At 36.5% G+C, this 23,443-nt stretch overlaps 1 protein-coding gene across 2 annotated transcripts in view; it reads right to left on the bottom strand.

Moving 5' to 3' along the window:
* tgfb2 (transforming growth factor, beta 2) overlaps positions 1–23,443 on the bottom strand; it is a 91,067-nt gene that overhangs the window by 17,602 nt on the left and 50,022 nt on the right. For both annotated transcript variants that reach the window (XM_030157208.1, XM_030157209.1), the window contains one exon: positions 3,097–3,260. In XM_030157208.1, the coding sequence (XP_030013068.1) occupies positions 3,097–3,260 (164 nt within the window). The remainder of the gene's footprint in view (positions 1–3,096; positions 3,261–23,443) is intronic.

Below are 23,443 nucleotides of genomic sequence, written 5' to 3'. Positions count from 1 at the left end.
TCGTTCGAGTCGACTAAACTCATTCCAGCAACTAACGATGGTCGAGCTCATGGAAAAATATGTGAAAAATAGTGTGTTTGGAGTTCGCAAAGGTGTTGAGAGACGAGAAAACGCGGCGCAATTCAGGTTTAGGCCTCAGGAGTAATTTCTGTATATGATCTATAGAAACATTTATCACAGCAAAATCAAAACTCAAGCCTCACGGGTTGAAATGTTGTCAAATATTTCCAGATGAGGTGTTAAGATGTGCTATGTATAAAGGTGAGTTGGTGTGTATGTGTGTGTGATGGATGTGCATGAGGTGGATGTTATCAGCTCTCGCTCTTTGTACCGGTCCGTCCCTTCCTCCCTCACACATTTACAAGCGCTGTGTTTGCGTGAGTAAATCTGGGTGTTTGGAGCCGTGTTTAGCTCAGCTGTCAGCTCCTGCCTGGATGTAAACATAGCATGGGAACTGGCTGGTGCAGACGGACTGAAGGACAGTTAAATCACCAGCCTGGATTCTTCACCGCGCTCACATACACACGCCTGTAATCAATACACATATGTTAACGCGTACGCTTCAGCTGCTATCTGCTCTTCTTCTTCTCCGTTCTTGATGATCTCCTGCAACATCTGTTACACATCTCTATTTATGATCTGACCTTTCTACGGTTTGACAACAAAGGTTTAACTGACTTTAACCAAAGATGAAGTTTATTTATTTAATCTGAATCTGAATCAGAATCAGAATCAGAATCAGAATCTCTTTACTGTCACTGAACCAAGTACAACGAAATTGGAAGTCCAGCTTTCAGGCTCAGCGCAAGAATTTAGAAGACAAACAACAAATATTAGTTAAAAGGCACAGTTATTTACATTAAAAAAATAAAAATTATATATTCATAGCTAATTTTTATACTTGAATATTCAAATACTAAATGCACATGTGCACTGTTAGGCTCTTAAAATTTTTAAAAACTTTTAAAAATTCTTTTGTATAATTTTTTTCCCTTTACATTATGATTATAAATACCACTATGTGTGTATACATATATGTGTATTTATGCATAATTTTCTGAAATGTGGTTGGCTATGTGTACAAGCTTGTTAATATCATTATTATACTCAGTGCCAATGAAAACACAACACTTGAAGATTCTGATATTTTTTTAAATCGATGAGGATTTTTATTCCATAAGCTCTTTGGAATTAATCATAGACCATTTCTATACAGTAAAAATAAAAAAATCACATCCAAATTTGTTGACAAAAAATAAGGATAAAGAAAGAAACTCAAGGACCCCCAAAACCAAAAGTCACAAAGCGGTCCCGGAGGTGCTGCAGCTCAGTGTAGCGGTCCTGCTGTGGCGTGGTCACACGTGCTCGTCCAGGGCGAGGTCTGTCTGCAGCTGAGCCAGTTTCTTCATGCCTCTGTTGCATCCTCACTATGGTGGACACATTGCATCCAAAACGGCGCGCCACCTGCCGAGCAGAGATTCCGGCCTCCAGGAGCCCCATAGCATGGCATCTTTGGTCACGTGTCAGTCTAGGCATCGCTGAGTTATTGCAAATGATTTTGGTGCTTTTCAGTTTGCCTTTATATACAGAACATGACCACTCCTTAACTAACCACAGTTCCTTAAGTTGAGCAGTTCATTGCTGAGCAATGAGAAAAACAAGTCTTATGAATGCAGACAAGTTCATTCAAGCGTGACAATAGCTCAACCCGTCTCAGGTTGTTAAGAAATTGTCTGGGATTATTTTATACAGGTGAAACTTAAACATATTGATGCAGCTCAGGAACAATAAAACACATTCAAGTGTCGCGTTTTCATTGGCACTGAGTATATTATCCATTTACTCACTTATTTACATTATTTATATCACTCCTTTTTTAATTTTTTTTCTTGCTTTTTCTTCCTTTCACTGAGCATTATAGATACATATTTTTTCTAAAAAAAAAAAAAAAAAAAGAGAACAGTGTACTTTGTACCAATTATGTCCTGTATAATATCTTATCAGACTGTTCTGAATAAAAATTTGAATTAAAAAAAATAAATAAATAAAAAGTATCGCAAATTAAGAATATTTGTAAAAAATAGAATTTAAGCAGTGCAAATCGAATTTAAGTAGTGCAATTAATGTTTATTTGTATAGGGATAAATAAACGTCTTGGGGTCCCCCCGGAAGAGCTAGAGGAGGTGTGTGGGGAGATGGAAGTCTGGGCATCCCTGCTTAGACTGTTGCCTCCACGACTCGGCCCCGGATAAGAGGAAGAAAATGGGTGGATGGATGAATGTCTTGTCGTGCCATACATTTGAATTCCCCCTTCGGGGATCAATAAAATATATCTTATCTTAAAAGTTTAGTAACAATAATCACCTCCTTAAAGTGATCATGCTGCCTCAGGCTGATGTCACTACAAGTATCTATAGTTTTACTTGTACAATGGTTTATTTTATAGATATAGATAGAGTTGGTTCTGTAAATACTGCTACTACTACTCAGATTCATTTCCCAGTTTTCTGTTGTTTCTCCTCATCATAAAAACTCCAACATTTGAAGATGCTCACACATGACAACAACAACAACCACATGTGTTTATGGTATCACGGCCTGATTAACTTTAATACCCAGGATGCTATGGTATGGAGGAGACGTGAAATTGTTTCCAAATGTGTATTTTCCTCACAAGTGAATTTTAAGCTTTTCAATATATACGTTTAGAGTCACAGTTAACATCTTGAACATTTGGCTTTTTATCAAAAACTCAACACTGGAACCACTTTTAATGAAATGTGTTTAAGATATAAGCAAAGAATTTATAAATAATGGAGCTTTAACATTCACACGTTTATACACTAGTTATAGAACAAGTATGGATGCACTTAATGTTGCTTTTGGGGCAATAGGGTGATATTAGATACTATAAATGGTACTAACAATCAATTAAATGGGTTGCTACTTGTGTCCCTCTATACAAATACAACAATATGCCTTTGTGCTTTTCCACAAAGGCATATTTCCTTCAATTTCACACAACCCTATTTAACGTATAGTTTCAGTGAAAAGTGTAAAAGTAGACAACAATGTATGAGGAAACGGTGTGAGTACCTGATAGAGCTCTATGCGCTGTTCAGATACTCGGGCTCCGGGGTTTTGAAGACGGAAGATCCTGAGCTCAGCCTTTACCAGGTTGGAGGCGTTCTTCTCCATGGAGGACACGTCGAATGTCAACCGTCTGAAGTAAGGGTTGAAGTGGGTATGAGAGATGACATCTGAGAGAAAAGAAACGCAGAGAGGACGGTTGGTGTGATGTAGCGTAACCTCGCTGATATGAGCTCTAAAAAGGTCAGAAGTTCACAGTGACTGATGATTGTGTATTTGGGAAATAAAGACGACTTCTTAGAAAATATAATGATTTGCCTTCATTTTTTTTTTTAATAGACTGACATCAATTTCAGTCTGTGTTTTTAAAGGGTTGGGAGTAATGAGTTACAAAAGTAATGCGTTACAGTAACAGATTACTTTTTGCTGTGAAGGTATTACTAATCAATTTTCAGTAATATTTTACTCAGTACATGTTCAAACGCACTTTTCACCCATAATTTAACTGCTCAAATGAAAAACAAAAAAACCCAGCAAGACTGTGAGACCTTAAGGCAGTGTTTTTCAACCTTGGGCTCGGGACCCCACATGGGGTCACCTGGAATTCAAATGGGGTCACCTGAAATTTCTAGTAATTAATAAAAAAAAAAGAATTAAAAACTAACTAATAAAAAATACATGGTGAGTTGAGAGAGACAATCACAATCCATAAAAGACATGACAAACTGTGAAGCTGAAACTGAAGCACTGTGGTACTGTTTATCTGTCAAATGTTCATTGTGGTCGGTTTCAGATGCTGCAGCTCTTTCATAATTCATAGTTTGAGTTCTTGTTTGTTCAGTATTAATTGTCAGCCTTGTAAATCCAAGCTGGACTGACTGTACATATCCTGACCAAGGAAAATAAAATTCTCACTTTGTGCAGTAATCTACACCTGGCTTTTCTGCCTCTGTCCATAATAATATACATTATATAGACTAAATGTCATCTAAAATTAATGTTTATTTGCAACATAGTATAGCAAACTATTATGGTACATGATCAAAAACAAATTCATTTTAGCAAAAAATATTGTCTCTGTTTTCAGTGTCTGGGGTCAATAGAAATTTGTGATGTTAAAATGGGGTCACGAACCAAAAAAGGCTGGGAACCACTGTTTTAAGGAATCAAAAATGCAGCAGTAAAGTTCTATTTATCTTGTAAGATTTCTTGAAATAAGATTTTCAAGATCTATTGTCTAAAAATAAGCTCTTATATCTCACTGAAAAGTTACTCTTGAGGTGATTATGTCTTATTTTAAGTGTGATGAGATATTTGGACAAGAGATTGACTAAGATTTAAATTTTTGCAGTGGGTTGGCAAAACAACTGTGTTGTTTTTAAAAGTTAAATCTATAGAAAGTGAAAGAAAAAAAATCTTTCACAAGCTAGCTATTTCATGTCGAGACCTATTTTTGGTTATGTAGGGAAAATAAATAAATCTTTTTTTTAGATTAGTGACAAAATAATGTTAAATTCCAATGAAGCCATGCTTAAGCAGAGGGTTAAATGCTTTCTTTCAGAAATTTCCATTGGTTTAGCTCATTTGATTAATGAGTAATTAAAAAAAAAACATGTTTTTTGAGAAAAGTGAAATTCCCTACATAACCAGCACCGTCTGATATTAAAATGCTTAAAAAAGCAATTCACACCAATTTTTCAGACAAAATGATTTGTACAATGATAAAAGGGTGTGTAAAAGGTCATAAAACTATATTGAAAACAGAAATATATGATTGAGATTTCAAATTATAGCAGTGATAAGTTATGCTATTATTCATGCTTAGAGAACTTTCCGAGGGACTGAATTTAGTTTGTATAAAAAGTTTCGTAATTTTCTTGAAAATCCTTTTTTGGCAAAAATTTTAATGGATTTAGAAACTTAAGATCTTATACTATTGAACTACAAAAAGTTTGAAATCATTATCTCAATTCTAATTTTTTGATTCAAAGTCAACAGGCGCTTGACTTGACCTGTAAATGAAAATGTGGATATGACAACTTTAGTGGATCAGGTGACCTGAGGCCGTGTTCTCATTGGAGGATTAAAGATTCATCTAAGGCCACTGTGAGCACAAATCGCAGTGGGAATTCGTAGCTTCCATAAGGCTTATTGCAGGTTTTCCAGGGTTTAGGTGCTGTTTCATATTTTCGACCATATTAAAAAACAGAATTTCAAAATTATCATTAATTCCAAAAAGCTTAAACAACACCCAAAAAGCTTAAAAACTGGGGGCAAACTACAACCATCAGGTCTTGGAAAAGTCATTTTAGTTTATGTTGATGCTCCACACATTGACTTTTCCATTATTTTGGTTTAGGTGGCGCCCAGAAATGATTTGGGTGCTGCGTTTAAGCCTTATAATGAGAGGGAAAATCCGGTGGTGTCACAGTCAGTTGGTTGGGTTTGGTGCTGTTTTATTAAAACTTCAGTGCTTGTTGCTGAAAGTCTGGGTCTGTGCTTTGCTGCATGTGTTAACGATTTGGTAACACTGTACCTTTCATCAGCTGTTTGCGTTGTCTTATTTCACATAGAGCTTGTCCACTTAAACTTTGTAAAATACTGTTTTCTGTAAATTTCTTGCATTGTCCTATTTTCCCAACACCTCTGCTGATTTCATTTAACCCTGTTTATATTATATTGTCTTATATTAAGTGTTTACATTGTCTCACTGCCTGTTTCATTCTTTTAAGCTCTTACTTTGCTTTTACCTTTTACGTACTATTTTAAACGCATACATAACTGTGTTTTATCATTTTATACTTCAGCAATTTCCTATATTTTTTACCCCTTTGTTTTTCTTTTTAAGTTTTCTATAAATGAAAGATTATAAATGCTTTTATTTGTCTGTGATAACCTTAGATATTGTTTTGCTGTTTTTGTGTCTTCATCGACATCTGGCAATTTGGATAAAATAGCAAATTGCTGATGTGCATTGTCCTTAAATACATATATCTATTTAATGGAATTTAATGGGATATCCTATATAAATGCATATAACTCTTTAACCACTGATGCAAAAGTCATGTCCTCTATTACAAAAGGAGTCTATGGATGAAACTTTAAGTGTTCAAAACAATCTCCATACTCCGATGTCGCAAGAGGATTTTGCACATGATGCAGCAAATGGCAAAAACACACAAATATTATATTTCATGCACAAATATTTGACATTCTATTACACACTCAAATAAAAATTCACATGATAGTTCTAAATAAAACTGGAAAACAATCATTATTATTTTTTTGTTGTTCTTTCATCCGGCAGACATTCCATCAAATGTTCTACCTCTCAGTCTGCCAGTAGTTTCTTTCCCAGTGGTGTGTGTAGCCTTAATAACTCCATATCACATACTTAACAATGTATGGTGTATATTTTATTTTTGTATTTGTGCATAAATAACGCATTTTATATTCATGCACTTTGTTCAAGTGAGTGTCGATTGATCTATGGGGGCACCTGTCTTATTATTATATTATTATTGTATATTATTATTATTGTCTTATTATATTATTACTCTTATTTATGTAATTTTTTATTGTTTTTTTTACCTTTTATCTCGTTACGGTCATTAATGTATCTTTATGGAGAGCTCTTGCAACTTGTTTCCAAAGCAGTTATTCTGCAAATGGCAAATAAACTGATTCTAATTCATCATAAATCCATGATTCAAAATGTAAAAAAAGGTTTTTACATGTAGATATTTTAAATTAACTACTGAATTTGAAAAAAAAAAAAAAAAAAAAAAAAAATATATATATATATATATATATATATATATATATATATATATATATATATATATATATATATATTGTTATATATATATAATTATCACTATACACTGTCATTGTTTTGGTTTGATCTTGAAGCCTTATTTTGGTTTAACCTCCTAAGACCCAGCTATGGGTTTTCTGTCCACATTTGTGGACAAGAGATTCACAACTTTATACAGAAAAAAAAAGAAAGAAAAGAAAACTGTCCACCACAAAGGACATTCCATAAAAATGTTAAAAACTGCATCTGAAAAAACTGTTGCATCATGATGTTTCCAATATAGGCACTTATTTAATAAAAAAGAAAAAAAGCTTGTACTTTGCTCACATTTCCTGGGTCTTAGGAGGTTAATAAAGACATTAAAAAGGGGACACAAATGAAATAAATCAGAGTCTGATCAACATGTGTGTAGCAGCATCCACAATCTGCCTTTTGTTCTCAGTGGGCAAACATCCATAAACACTTAATCCTACTTTTTCCATTTTGCAGTTCACACGTCTTACTTGAAGTTGTTGGACATTTGTGTTTTGAAGCCTCCAGTTAGATAACCTTTACACATTAGGAGATCATTAGGATTATCAGAGCCTCAGAAGCCAAATCGGCGTCTCCCTGACACTCACTCCATCACAACATCCACACACAGTAGCAGCAGCAGCACAATCCCCTCATATACTACTGAGAACCATGTGTGTGGAAGTGTTTGACAGACGCTTACACGGGACCAGGGTGACACACACACACACACACACACACACACACACACACACACTGCACTGACAGCCATATGTGTTGCCATGTCTGACAGATGCTGGGGAACACACACACACACACACAACATCATACTGGAAACCATGTGTGCGGTGGAGGAGTGTTTGACAGCGTCCCACAGCACAGTGAATTAGGAGGCCCGGAGGTCTTAAATTGATGTCTGTAACGTAAGGCAGAAGCCTGGGATTAGCAACACACTGTGGTTTGTTTAGAGAGAGTATACAGCCACAGTAACCAGTGAGACAGATGGACTGGGACCAGCTTACAGAGACAGACGCAGAGAAGACGTCTAGGATTTTCAGTTTGTACATTATGATTGAACATGAGCTTCTTAAAGGGGATATATGTCATATTTCTACGTTCCAATATTTTAAAAATTACATAATACTAACATTCGAGTGTTAAAAAAAACAAGATGCCGACACTGCAAATTATTTGCTTCTTACCAAGATTAAAAAAACAACCTTAGATTTAGGAGTGTTAGATAATTCATTTCTTATTTTAACCCATAAAGACCCAAACAGCCACCGACGACCAAAACCATCTACTAATGTAAAATGTCTAATACCTGTTGATCCACTAATCATATCGATTCGTGAAAATAATTGGTGTAAAATGCAGTTTGTCATCTTTTCATGGTCATCAAATATGACCCAATTTGGATGTTTAGAGGCTCTGTAGTGAACGTGTAAACACCATCATCTTCTACAACATTTGATTCACCAGTAAAACCCATGGAGTTGGATCAATGACAGTGGATGGAGACACTTGGATTATGTTGTTAATGATATATTTTGAAAAAAGTCACTTTTTCTTCAGTTTTCTCTGATTTTGATGTAATAACCCTCAATTTTAATCTGAGCTTTGATGAACATCCACATGATCAGTGAATTAAATATAGAAAAATAACTGATGTTCACTGAAAAAAACTCAAAATACAGAGGATAATGTCGTAATAAATGGTGATAAATTACAAAAGAAAAGTTAAATATAGTGAAACTGCCATAAAAGTAGCACTGTTCATACATCTGTAGACATGCTTATTTCTAGATTTAGCAATCTTAATTCAAGAAATCTTGTCAAGTGAAATTATCTTGCTGCATGGACAGATATCTCACTTGTTTTGAGTACCTTTTTCCTCAGATTTTGTGTTTTTATCTTGTTTTCAGACACCCCATTTTTGCAGTGTGTGGATTAGATTGTAGGAATTTATTTACAGCGATGGGCCAGGGATTTTCTGTGGCCACTAGAGGGAGTAGTGAGTCACTTTGCTGGTCTCCCATGGTGATGAGAATGACTAAGAAACAACTATTAGAGTCAAAGAAAGTAACAAAGTGACAAAAGCTACAAACACAGTTGTTGTTTTGTGATTTGTGATTTTACTGTCTGTTTTCTGTCTAAAAACAGAGCTAAGCCAACACTTCTAATAATGATAGATAGTTACTAAGTGTAATATAGATCAGTTTTCCTAATCTGTTTTCTATCGGTTATTTATATTTACACTATTATGACTCTAAACAGATGTTACTATATCATTAAGGACGAAAAATGAATGTGTTATGTTGTATAAATGTGAGATGAGGGTGCGATTCAATAAGTTTTCTTTTTCCCACTCCTTTTTAAGCGATACATATTGAATTTAATTTGTTATTACTAGTGTAAATAACAATTTCTATTTTGTCTTGATTACCTTTATTTATGAATGTGTTTGCTCAAATATTAGTTCCTTGTACACAAAAAATGTTTATTTTTTTCTTCTGCTCAAAACAAATAAATGAATGAATGAAAAATGAATGTAAACTATCAGCTGATCCGATGTGATGATTATAAAACACAGTGTGATTTTAACTGACTGTCAGAATAATCGTCCGTGCATTTTAGTTTGAAGACGAAACTTGATGATACCATACTATAAATATGTGGAAACAATGACTTTTATACTTTTTTCAGTGACTAATTCAGTCAGTGGATACATAGCATTGATCTGTTGGTGGTTTTCATAACCCTAATTATTATATTTACTAAAATTATAACAATGCTCCAACACAATTAATTCTAGGAAGATTTATGGAAATTAATTGCTACTGAACTGCCATTAACAGTTGCTCATGTTGAGGGACCTACCTACAGCAGACACCTGGGCATGTTTTGTAATCACTGGAAACCAGTACAGTCTTCAGGAGGAATATAAATGCAGCACTATCCAGAATGCTCCTGCTGACTGGTTGTGAATGTGCCAAATCAGAGACCTAATTACATGTATGTGACAGACCTGACAGCAGGAATCCTGAGGACTGAAAGCAGCAGAAGGATTTACTGTGTCTGATTCAGACTGGGTCTATTTGTCCAGTCAGGTCTCAGGATTTTCACAGCCTCCGATGAAATACCTCTACTAGTGTTCTGCTTCAACATGCTGTCTACACTGTGTCTACGCCTCTATATGTCCTCAAAACCTGTCTGTGTAATATTTAGTTTTACCAGAATCAGCATAAATAAGACCAACATCCTGGATAAATTTTAATCCCATATTTGGCTCTTAAATTCTGTATCTCACTTATGATGACTTTGATGTGATTTTAATACTTTTCTGCTCAGGAGATGATAACATCTTAATAATAATGGATTGGATTCATATAGCGCCTTTCTAGACACCCAAAGCGCTTTACATTATTAACCCATTATTCATTCGCTCTCACATTCACACTCTGGTGGTGGTAAACTACATTTGTGGCCACAGCTGCCCTGGGACAGGCTGCACCTACTGCCCCTCTGACCACCACCAAACATTCATACACCAGTGTGAGTGGTACTGAGGGCAGGGAGGGTGAAGTGTCTTGCCCAAGGACACAACGGACTGACTAGGACAGAGCGGGATTCGAACCACCAACCCTTCGGTTACTGGACAACCCGCTCTACCACCTGAGCCACAGCCGCCCCCAAATCATATGAACTTCTGCAATTTCTAAGTACATTCTTCTGTTAGACAAAAACACCTGTTAATGAGTTCTACACTTTTACTATTGTTGTGCAATAAATCGTATCCCTGTTCAACCTGTAGCATGATCAATACATACGCACAACTGTAAATAGTATATATAGCTTTTCCGATTTGTCTTTATTCTTTGATTTTGCCCTTTTTCTGCTCATGTGCGCTTTTCTTGTGTGCTTTTGTGTTTCGCTGCTGTAACCTGAAATTTCCCCTTGTGGGACAAATAAAGGCATATCTTATCTTATCTTATCTTATCTTATCTTGGTGGTGGTATTGATTAGCAAAGCAGTATTTGGTATCTGAGTCGACTGATGTCAACATGTGTCTTTTAAGCTGTTTAATGTGCTACAGCTGAGTTTCCTAATCAGCAAACTGGTGCCACCATCCCATCTTCTTCCCCTGGTGTAAGTTTGATGGTAGCTTGGCCAAGGTTCTAATACATCTCTTTAAATGAGGCAGAACCAAAGGTGCATATTCAGCCTTTTCACTTACATAAAAGTATTACTGTTTTACTATTACTATCCCGCCCCCTGAAGCAGAGGCAAGGGGTATTGCTTTTGGTTTATTTCTTTGTTTGTTTGTTAACACTTTAGCAGCAAAACTATTGGTTGAATTCATACCACATTGGGTTTAAAGATTGCCAGTGACCCCGAATAGATGTGATTAAATTTTGGGAAAAGTAGGTCAAAGTTCAAATTTTTCATGAATTTTTAAAATATTTTTTCCCCATTTACATGCACATGGACATGATGACATCAGCTGGATCGATGCTAAAATAAACTACAATATGGTGCGAGGGGCGGGGTTTGATGTGCCTGGCACCACTAGTTTACGATGCTTTTGGATCCATTTTACTGCTGTACATTTAAGTTTAAAATACTTTCCTGGTATTAGGTTTAATCTCAAGTAATGCATCATATTCTAGAAGAACATCATGCTTTGTAGCACCGTTGTCCTACAGGGGCTACGTCTCTTTAAAAATGTAATGATTCATGACCTATATCCATCCATCCATATATGCTTTTGGGGTTTTTTTGCAATGTTTTGGAGCCATTTTGCTAAGTCTTTTGTCATTTTATTTATAGATGAAATCTAAAAAAATACATCCGCCTTGTCTTTGTCATAAATGTAGCTGTCTTTGTAAAATCTCTGTATTTTCTATGTCATCATATGTCCAATAATCTTTGTATATGTTACATGTTATGTGTTGTCCGCTATTGCTGTGTGAAATGTTGGTTGTGTAAATGAGTGTACATGTCACTTTTTGCAAATAAAACTAGAAGCACTCGGAGAGCGCAGATCTCCGCCAAGGCAGATCAGTGCCCCGGATTTGGATGAACATTTCAGAAAATGTTGATGCTGGCACAAGGAACAAATGATTAAATTTTGGTGGTGATCGGGGCTGGTGGGGGATGGGGGGGCAATGGGGGCCCACTGATCTGCCCTGGCGAAGGTCTGCGCTGTCTTTTCTAGAAAAGCACTCAGAAAGCACAGATCCCTCCCCCACCGATCACCACCAAAATTTAATCATTTGTTCCTTGTGCCAGTATCAACATTTTCTGAAAATTTCATCCAAATCCGTCCATAACTTTTTGAGTTATCTTGCGCACGGACAGACAGACAGACAAACCAACGCCGGCAAAAACATAACCTTCTTGGTGGAGGTAATAAAAATACATCCGTCCATCTGTCCGTCTGTCCTAGGTCTTCCCTGGGGTCTCATCCCTTCTGGGCATGCCCAAAACACTTAACCGAGGGGGCGTCCTGGAGGCAACTTAACAAAGGAAACTCTTTTCTGCTGCTTGTATCTGCAATCTAGTTCTTTCAGTCACACTCACAGTTCATGACCATAGAAGAAGGTAGGGGATGTAGATTGACAAATTGATCTGTCTTCACCACAACAGACTACTATAATATCCACATCAGTGCAAATGGTGCAGAAATCCACCAGTCGATCTCACACTGAGATCAGTTTATCACAAACACTCAAAATCACAGGAAATACATGGCTTTCACTGTGTGGGAAAAAACTGTGAAAGAAAATAAATCTGTCAGACAAATGTTGTGCCATAAAAAGTACAATATTGGCTTTTGAGATATAGTGGACTAGAAATGTAAAGCTCCAGATAATGTTTTCTTTTTTTTTGACAGTCGTGTATTGCAAAACAATGACATCAATCTCGTATCTACGCTGCTGGAAACTGTCAACAAAGAGGAATGATGGTGGAGAGGGAGAAGTGGTCCAAAGTGTTGCTTCATTTTATGAAAGATGACAACAGCACTGGTTGTAATATCTGTAAAAAGATCTCTTCAAGTAATAGTGGAAAAAACAGCAATATACTGAACCATCATTCTCTGTAACATGAGCTTAAATTCCTGTGTCGACCTTCTTATTGCATTTAAAGCTTAAATGTTAGAGCCAAGAAAATGAAGTGCATTGTCTAGTGTAGTTACCAACTAGTTTTTAACATTAAAAACACATTACTTTTGGAATTTAACAGGTTATAGATTATGATGAGTTAAAATGCAATAAGCAATGTCAGTATTTATTAAATCTAAGTCACTAAAAAAATGTTTTAAACAGGAAAATAAAGAAAAGAAATGAAAAACACTCAAAAAATAGGTAGTCTAAACCTCACTTTGCTGTTTTCCAGATTAAAAAAAGACATTCCTGCATGGAAAAAAAATATGCAAAGCAAAAGAAAAACGCAACAATATATTCCAAAAGATAATGTGTTTGGATGTAAGCCCTTACTAACGCCAACACTTTCTCAGGAACTGTAAATGTAACAGATTACAATTGTATGAACCTATTAATCTGACCTGTTACTCCCTGTGCTAAACCTGAACTTCTCCAAATAAAACCCCCAAGAGTTCAACACGATCCAGTAAAAGTAGCACAGTCTGTTCTTCGCAGCAGCACACGGAGATACAAAGGCTGTCGTGAATTCTTTTGATCAAACACCACACAAGCACACATCAGCATGTTTAATCCCTCTGCTCCTTCCGGTGGTGATCGGTAGCCAACATTAACTCGAGGGCAGTGCGAGCAGAAGTTGCAGAAGAGCCAAGACTAACGATGCTCTTGCTCGTTTCCTTCCCATCCGTCAACAGAGAAAGTCACACTTCCAGCTCCCGGGCGACCGAGCTGAAGGCGGAGTGTTTACACAAACCGCTGCAGAGCCTCATGAATGAGTCCGCTGTGCTTTGGACTCAACACTGGCTGCATTGAGCAGAGGTTCAGAAGAGGGCTACAGCCACGCTGACATATGCCGTGGACAGCGGACTCACATTCACACACAATCTACATACGCAGCTGCTGCACACAAACCACGTCCAGTACTTTGGTTGGACTCACATCCTCTTCTTTGAGGGTTGATATTGTGGGAAATGAATAAATACATTTTTCAGCATTTCTTTATGACAACAATATGGAACACTACAAATCTTTTCCTGAAACCTATATACTGTAGCAAAAAATAAAATGATTTTGGAAGGTTAGCAGCTTCTCGGTAGCATCTGGCTGTTCCGAGAAAAAAATAAAAAATAAAAAACGAGAGAACAGTTAAGTTTAAGACAGATTTCCAACTTTGTCACTTCCACACCTGGCTAATTGCTGTATAAAGTGGGCATGACTATCACCTACCAAACCTGGCAAATAAAATCTGCCACAAATGTTCCCTTTATGATGATCGACCAGCCAAAAGAAATAAACGGAGGAGATTTGACCAAAAAGCACATCCCTCAGGTTCTCTTAAATGGAGAAGTAAAACAAAATAAATCAAAAAATGAACCTCAATTTCACTTTCACCTCGCTCTCACAATAAAGTCTATCTTCCTCTGGAGTGGCATTAATCCTGCTGATCTCTAGGGAAAATGGACAGTTCATAATGTACTTGACATATGGTTCTACACTGTAGTTTACATATTTCTACCTGAACTTCTTATTTTTCTTGTATTATGGGCTCATACAGATGCAATGTCAGTCTCTTTATTTCAATGCCATCAGCAAAATTCATAAAATGACAAAATCTGGTACAAAAATACACCACATAAATAATTTGTATATGGTATTTAAGAATAAATTTAATAGCACGAGATGTAATTGCCTGAGACTTAATAACTTTGTAAATCTTTTTCGTTCCATAAATCAACAAACTATTTTTCTCTGTTAACAACAAACATTTTGCCTCATCTCTTACAGAGTGACTTGATCTGGAAAATAAATGACAAATCACTTCACTAAAAGAAGGATTTGTACATTAATTCATTAGATTCATCTTTTTAGTGAATGTCTGATCTGCATTTTCAATTTTCGTCTTTTCAAAGCCAAGTCATTTGACATTTATGTCTGATGTTTGATGGTTCCCATCCTCTATTTCCACTAATAGCCAAACTTAACTAAATTTATGGGCTCCTTAAACAGAGCAAATAGCTCTATGATGCAGAGCTAGGACTTGTATACTGACAGAAAAGCAGCAGAAGTACTATCAGACGTAAGTACATCCTTTAACTTTGAGCAGTGAAGAAAGAAGACACTGTGTGTGCTTTAGTGAAGTTAAGTCGGGTTAAATGTTTATAATGGTCTTTCAGTTTGACTAACATCACAGACATGAATTTGCTCTATTGTTTCATTTTACTCTCTAAAGCCACGTTACTGTTTTGACCAAAATATTGGATCGCATTTTAAAGCTCTAAGTGAACAGAGGCCATAAAATTATAATAAAAGGAAAACAGATATTTTTCCATCAAGCCGTATTAATTTGCATTTTAATGCATGAAGAAGTGGAAAAAGTGGTGTTTTGACAGAAGGTAAATGTAAATAAGTGAATAATGGAAACAGATTTTGCTAATAATTGGGTGCTTCTATGAATCTGGGTTCATTTTTGTACCTTGCACTTTGCCAGCTTTTTTAGACCCAATAATAAAAGAGAAATTTAGACATATTTTCTCCCAGGATGTACCTAATGATGACCTCGGATAAATGCAAAAAAGTAAATATAAAAAATGAAAGATAAATGCTCTGAGCCATCCCAAAACTAATGCATTTTTAATTAAATATTGGGGCCAAAAATAGGACTAAAATTAGGACAGGAAAAACTACCTAGGTGTCAGTGCATTTGATCTGGAAAACATGGCTGTAAATCATCTTATATACAGCTATAAATAAAGAAACTGTGTTAAATTTGTTGATCCTAGTGGTTTTTCTAATCCAGACATGTGGGTTTTTCATGAATCTCAGTCTCATTTCCAGTTTTGTAAGTAACCCGTCGTGTCCACTTGTATTACATGCGGAACCTGCCCAGTTAAACACATGCAAATCCCGAATGTGAAACACTCTACCTTGCATAATTAGTTAAATTCCCAAAATGTACCTGTGAGAGAATAAAAAGATACGAAAAAAAATAGTAGTGTGCAATTTTCGCGTCCTTTTTACCACGTTACATGCAGATTTTTGAGTAAAGAATAATATAAAAATGTGTTTTTTTTCTGAAAAATAGTTTCTCTTTTATCTCAGTAAGTATTTATTCTTAAAATAAACCCACAGTGCTTCCAAACTTGCTTCATAACATTAGTCTACATCTTAATTTTTTAGCCCCTCTGTCCTGTTTTAAGGGACCAGTTTCATAGATGCACTCAATTATCAATGTCTGCATGTGTAAATTAATAAAGAAATGCAATGTTCAGGGATTAAATACAAGAAACAAACATAAATCTGATATTAGAGGAAAACAGCAATGAAACGCCACCATGTAAGAATTCCTGCAGAAACAAATGCTGGACAAAGGCTTTTAAAAACTCCAATGACATTGGGATGAATTAATGACATTCGTGTGGTTCAAACACGTTCTATGCATGAAATCACCTAGTATTACAAAAATGTGTTCATTTAAAATTAAGTTACAATTAAACTGACAAAACTACAATTATTTATTTGATATCTGCCTGTGTGGGTGTGGGTGTGTAAGTGTGTGAGTGTGTGGGAGTAAGTGACTAGTGAAGAGCTTTTAAATTTCATTGTATTGTACAATGCAATGACAATAAATCATTCTATTCTATCTATTCTATTAAATTCTAAGAAGCAAGTGGAAAAGTATGACACAGTGTTAATGTAAATTACAAGATTTTTTTTTACAAAAACCCTCTTAAATCAGTCACTCAGAGAGTAAAACAGTATGAACAATCAACACTTAATAGTAGTTGCATTTTCCTTTCTGAAAATGCTGTTAAAATTTGCGACACTTGTGGATGGAAACCCACCATGTGAGCTTGATCTGTTGAGCTATTGTTGGATGTGGATTTCCCTGCTGTACTGTAGTCATCACACATCCATAAATAACACTCTGCAAACAGCCAAATCATCAGAGACGGGGCAGTAAGTGGCCCGCCAGTTGAAATACCCCCGGGAGTTCTAGTAAGATGAGATCCACAGGGAAAGTGAGTGGGTTGTTTGAGGGTGTGGGTTGTGAGCAAATCAGTGCATGAGTGTCTGCAGGCGGTGGTATACAGCAGAGTCAGCCTGCATTACCACTGATTTATCCAAAGTTGACATGAAAATGATCCACCACAACTGGCGCCACTGTGGTCTGTGTGTGTTTGTGTATGTGTGTGTGTTCATCGCTCCATCACTTTGACAGGACTCAGCAAAAGCAAGTGATGTCACATGACACATATACAGCGACATGGTGACGTTACATGAACCACCGTCACCCACCGAGTCTTTGATTCCTCTAATCAGTCATTACTCATCACTGCCATGACCTCACACACAAAGCAAAAAGCAAAGCAGTGAAGCATGCATGAAGTGGACAAAAGCCTAGTGAAGAGAATACAGAGGGAAAAGACTGTTGAATATTATCAGCCAATACCCGGGGGCTGATAGCCTGGAGTTCTCTCCGAATCCTGATCCTGTTTCTTTGGAAAAAATACTTGTGGGATGCAGGAATTTTTTAATGTTTTTAACAAGAGCTTTAATCAGACCTGCAGACTTCCATCTGGAATCAGAAGTTGAGGGGCTGTTCAACAGGTGAAGCAACAAGCAGGAGATGAGCCAAACAGTATAACAAAGCATCCCAGAATATGTCTCAAAGCCACAATGACCACAGTTTACATGCATAACACATTCCACTTTTTGCCCATATTTCCCAAAGAGACAATATTCCTGCTCAACCCTTTACATGGCTAATTTAAATTAATATTCCAATAATATTCCCAATTGCATCATGCTATAGACTCACAAATATAGATATACTCACATCATGGGCATTTTCAACCAAGTGTGAATCATTAGCCTCATAGCCTATTGGTGTATGAGTGTGTGTGTGAATGGGTGAATGTGAGGCTTTGTAAAGCGCTTTGGGCACCAAGAAGGTGTATAAAATGTGTTTACGCATTTGGCAGATGCTTTTTTCCAAAGTGACTTACAGGGGAAAACCAATCAAATCACTAAATCGATCAAATTTTATTTATCTAGCGCCAGATCACAACAAAAAAGTTATCTCATGACACTTTATATAAAGAGTTGGTCAAAACCAGACTCTAAGCCAATTTACAGAAACCCAACAGAATGTGCTATATAAGTGCAGTCCATTTACCATAGTATAATTGCTAGTCGTATCTTTGGCCAAATTAACTTTACTCTCCTAACACTGCTTTTGGATTTTGCTCTGAAAAAATAAAAAAACAAAACAAAACAAAAAAACCCCCCCAAACTCAGGCAGTTATGAGGCTAACAGAATGCTACTATCAGAAGATACTACTCATACTGTGTTTAAGTCAAGTCATATAAACAGAAAACCTGACCAAATAAGGTTTGATATCCATCCAGATTTTCACTCTATATTGTGTGTTGAGCTGCTGATCAAGAGGGAAGCACTGAAATGATACTAGTTTTTCAGTTTTCATTTATACAACGTGAACCCGGCAGTGTAACATTATCCTTTTTGGTACTTGTAGAGTGCTTTTATGGTACCCAAAGCACTTAAGGAAGCTACTGGGAGCAATTTAGGGTTAAGTATCTTGCCCAAGGATGCTTCGACACATGGACAGTCAGAGGCAGGATTCCAACCGCCAACTCTTCGATCATCTACCTACTGAACCACAGCCGCCCCACATATATACTAGGTATGTATGTGGAGGAAAATGGCCACCCTGTGACTATGGATTCTTACTTGCATTTTAAAAGATAATTTGGCAAGTCATACAGCTGTGAGGTTGTTATAATATTATCTAGTTTAGTGTGCACTGATTCTCATGTGAACTGCATCTCCTGTCTCATGTGTATTATGTCATCACATGCAATTACACCTTATTCTAAGAAAACAGCCGAAAAAGTATTATTTAGCTAATACATTTGTGGCCATATTAAAACAAGAGTGAATATCATAGTTGGAACTGATCCCATAATTCATGCAAGGTCAAAAAATTATTTGTCTGTCTATAGTCGCTTTTCCATTGACCCTCAAATTGCGCGACTATAACTTGCGCATAAAAATGTACCTAATGGAAAAATAATTTTACCAAAACTCTCGTTTTTCGATTAAAAGTTTTTGCCTTGGCAAGAGGTGGTTTTTCAGGTGTAGTGCAAATAGCACAAAACTGCAATAGAAAGACCTTTTTCCACAACTAGAGTCACGTGAATTAAAAAAAAAAGAAAAAAAAAAGATGTTGACGGATGTTACAATAAGCGAAGAAGAATTGCTCTTTATTGTCATTTGACTGTACAAAGTACATCAAACGAAATTGAGTAATGGTAAATGGACTGAACTTATCTAGCACATTTTCTACACCTTCACGGTGCCCAAAGCGCTTTACAATTCCTCACATTCACCCATTCACACAGACATTCATACACCAGCGGGCGACTGCTGCCATGCAAGGCGCTGCCTGGCCCTACTGGGAGCAATTTAGGGTTCAGTGTCTTGCCCAAGGACACTTCGACATGTGGACAGTTGGAGCCGGGATTCGAACCACCGACCCTTCGGTCATTGGACGACCCGCTCTACCAACTGAGCTGCAGCTGCCCCAAGAAGAAGAAGAAGAAGAAGAAGAAGAGTTTTAAAAGAAACATGGCGCGGTATGTGTGGACACACCAGGAAACTGAATCATTTTTTAATTTAGTACGAGATAGAGGGGTAATATATAATAATACTGAATATATCGAATATATCTGTAAATCAACACGATATTTACGTTTGTCGCCATGTTTATGGAATGACTTCTTGTGTCATATCGCAATAATAAATAAACAAATCGTCGCATTTGTGATTTAATGGAAAAACAACATTACACACTTCTGTTTTTTCGACATTTAATAAATATCGGTAAAGTTTTGCGCAGATGTCCAATGGAAAAGCGACTTGTGTTGACCTCTGTACATCACAAAGTTTCACATTTGTTAACCGGTGGTCGACTTGTTTGAATGCACATCCCATCAACCACCTTCTTGAAAGGTCAGCATTGTGATATCTGCTCATTTGGTTGCTATCCAAGTCTTTCACAACATTTAAAGTTTTAAGTTTCTTCCTCTGACCATCTGGAAATGTAAGCTTTTCTTTCACCATGCATCTCTATTCTGATCTTACAAAATATTGGCTTTGTTGGTTTGTGTACGGCTTTCAGCGCTGACCTAAACCGTAGAAGAGCCAGTAAAAACCCCAGCTGAGTTAAATATATACTATATGCTCACTCAATAATATCAACATATCCCACATGTCTTCATCATAAAAGACGCCCCCATTAAAGTTGTTAAAACCTGACACACGTCCTAAATAAAGGGGACACGTGTAGTATGATTTATATACTTGGATGTTTATTGACATTGAACAGAGCTGTATTATTTCTGTGGCAGAAAAGCTAAATTCCATCATCCGTGAATTTCATGAGTCTTGTCTTGGCCGTGAATGGAGATCTTGTCGCATATTAATGCAATAAGCGACACAATGCAGCGTGTGCCAGAAGACGCTGAAATGTGACCTTCTGCTGGCCGTCATTTAGTTCAACATCAGCCAACAAATTCAGATAAGTAATCACACTGCAATTGAATAAAATGTGGGTTGATGTCATGACACTGAAACCTCAAATAGACCTGACGAAAACATTCAGACTCAATTGTTAGTTTGTCCGACAGCAAATCTCATTCTGAATGTTTGTCAGATTCTCTCTTACTTTCCTCTCATGGATGTTGGCTACTTTCTCAATGCATCTATTTATCGGATGAAATTTTCAACTTATTTCATTTAGTCTTTTAATTTGGCTTTATGTCGGTATGGTCTTCTTTAGTTTCACAAGTCTACAAGTAAGTTTAGTTTAATGCACTGACTAGTTTTTGTTCAGTCTTTTCAAGAATTAAGTAAAACCTTAACTTACACAAGGTGAAAAAGGCTGCATTAAACTCTAACCCTAACACAAAGACATAAATATATATAAAATTGTTTCTTAAAAGTCCAATATAATGCAAACACCTTTTTGTTCTTGTGCACTGTGATCTTCATTTGCCATACAATCTTATTTTCAGAGGAATTGTGGCAAATTCTCAAGAGCTATGAAAGTAAAATAATCTCAAAGTGACTTAAGAAACTGAATTTGTGTTAATGTTTTATTCGCTGCAACTTCAGGTAATTCAAAAGACTGGAGTAGGAGAAGCATAAATAAGCCTCTGGCTTCAGTTTTTTTCCTTTTTTGGTTACCAAATGAGTTAACTGTATGTTCTTTATATGTATGTGTTTTGTTGTATATAACCGAAATAAAAAAAAAAAAATTCATTCATTCAAATAAACAATGTGCTGTGAAAACTTTCCTACAACAGTAATATTAAATAATCTTGTTACCAGTGTCATTACTGTATTTAACACAGCTGTATGGGGTGCTTGAAACATTGATTTTGCTAAACTAGCAAATTTATTTCAGTCTGACTAAGTTTGTGCAACATCTTGGTTTGTTTCTGCACAAGAAATAATGATTTTCAGCCTTTCTATTTGTTATGACATTGTGTGATTTGTTGTAAATGTGATCGGTTCTGCTGTCCATCCTGTTTGTTTGTTTGTTGTACATGTAACCTGTGCTGTTATTTATTCTGTTTGTATGCTGCCTATTGGCCAGGTTATTATTGTAAATGAGAATCTGTTTTCAACTAACTTACCTGGTTAAATAAAGGTTAAATAAATAAAATAAAAAATGATGAATTGAAAACTTGACTCACCAAACTCAGATGTGCACCTACTCTGGGTTAAGCAGCAGTGTAAAAATATAGAATAAAATATTTTTAGTTCATGTAGGCAATTAATGACAACACATCAGATCTATGTATAGTTTGGAACATGTGGACTTTACTGTGATTACTTCAACAATAAGTAGGTATTGTCAAAATGCTGAATGATATTATCCAAATATAGGTTCAAAGTGGTGCAGAAATGCAGAGCTTTACAGTCAAATGTCAAAAACCTATGAGTAAAAGCCACTGCACCACAGTCTGAGCGCTACAGAAAGCCAGGGGGAAACAGGTAATATGTGTAAGGGTTTTGTTGTAGCTCATCTACAGAAAAATTCATTCAGTCATTCAAGTCGTGGATTTGGATTCTACCTAAAATAATTTTCAAACGACCTTTCATTCACATCCCAGTTTATACTACATTGTCCATCATTTTTTCCCCTTTTATTTCAGTTCCCACAATATTTTCTTAATTGCGAGGTTTAGTTGTACTTTTCGTTAACTACAGTAACCCTGATCCACCATAAACACTTTATGAAATCCTTGGCAAAGAAACAGTCCAGTAGAGTTCTGTACTTCGGAATCACATTGCACATTGACACAGTACGATAATAGACAGAAATCCCCCATGAGCTGTTTAAATAGTCAGGCGGAAGCAAAGCGAGGCCCATCTGTCAGTAACCAATCTATTTTAAATAATAAAACTGCGAGCGCCTTCCTGACCGAAGGACCTGGGGGTTCATAGTTGTTGGAGGAAGCCAATGTGAGGATCCATCAAACGCAGGTTTCCTTCCTGAGGGGAGAGGGCTGCGAGTGCTGTGCTTGGCTGCTCTTTCCTCCCCTGGTCTGCGAACTCTTTGACTGGTGGCTTTGTCAGCAGAAACCACTGGCTTCACTGGCTCTCCAATGACAGAGTTAGTACCACTCGGAGCGCTGGACGTCTGGCTAATCTGTCATTACTACATCTTTTCCATACGAAGTTCAGCTTGAAAACTACATTAGGCTACACTGCACATGGCGAGGTGATATTAGTGAGAGTAAAACCTATGATTATTTCCAGTAATCTGAATGACAGTGCAATATTTCATCTTTCTGGATAGAAAGTCCATACAAACCCAGACCCATTTTAGTAACCGGGGCCTTTTGAACCAATCTGCATCCATGTAGCATCCACTGGTTCTAAACTATTGATAAGGGGCAGATAATTACCTCCGCCAAGGAACGGCGGAGGTAATGTTTTCATCGGGGTTTGTCTGTTTGTTTGTTTGTCTGTTAGCAAGATAACTCAAAAAGTTATGGATAGATTTGGATGAAATTTTCAGGAAATGTTAATACTGGCACAAGTATCAAGTGCTTTTCTAGTTTTGTCCGTTTTGATATAATTACCTCTGCCAAGGAGGTTATGTTTTTGCCAGTGTTGGTTTGTTTGTCTGTCTGTCTGTCCGTGTGCAAGATAACTCAAAAAGTTACAGACAGATTTGGATGAAAATTTCAGGAAATGTTGATGTTTATGTTTATGTTTACGCATTTGGCAGACGCTTTTTTCCAAAGCGACTTACAGGGGAAAACT

The sequence above is a fragment of the Sphaeramia orbicularis genome, chromosome 16 (assembly GCF_902148855.1).
Source record: "Sphaeramia orbicularis chromosome 16, fSphaOr1.1, whole genome shotgun sequence".
NCBI classification, from domain to species: Eukaryota; Metazoa; Chordata; class Actinopteri; order Kurtiformes; family Apogonidae; genus Sphaeramia; species Sphaeramia orbicularis.
The sequence above is the reverse complement of the archived record's forward strand: the minus strand, read 5'-3'. Positions and strand labels throughout refer to the sequence as shown.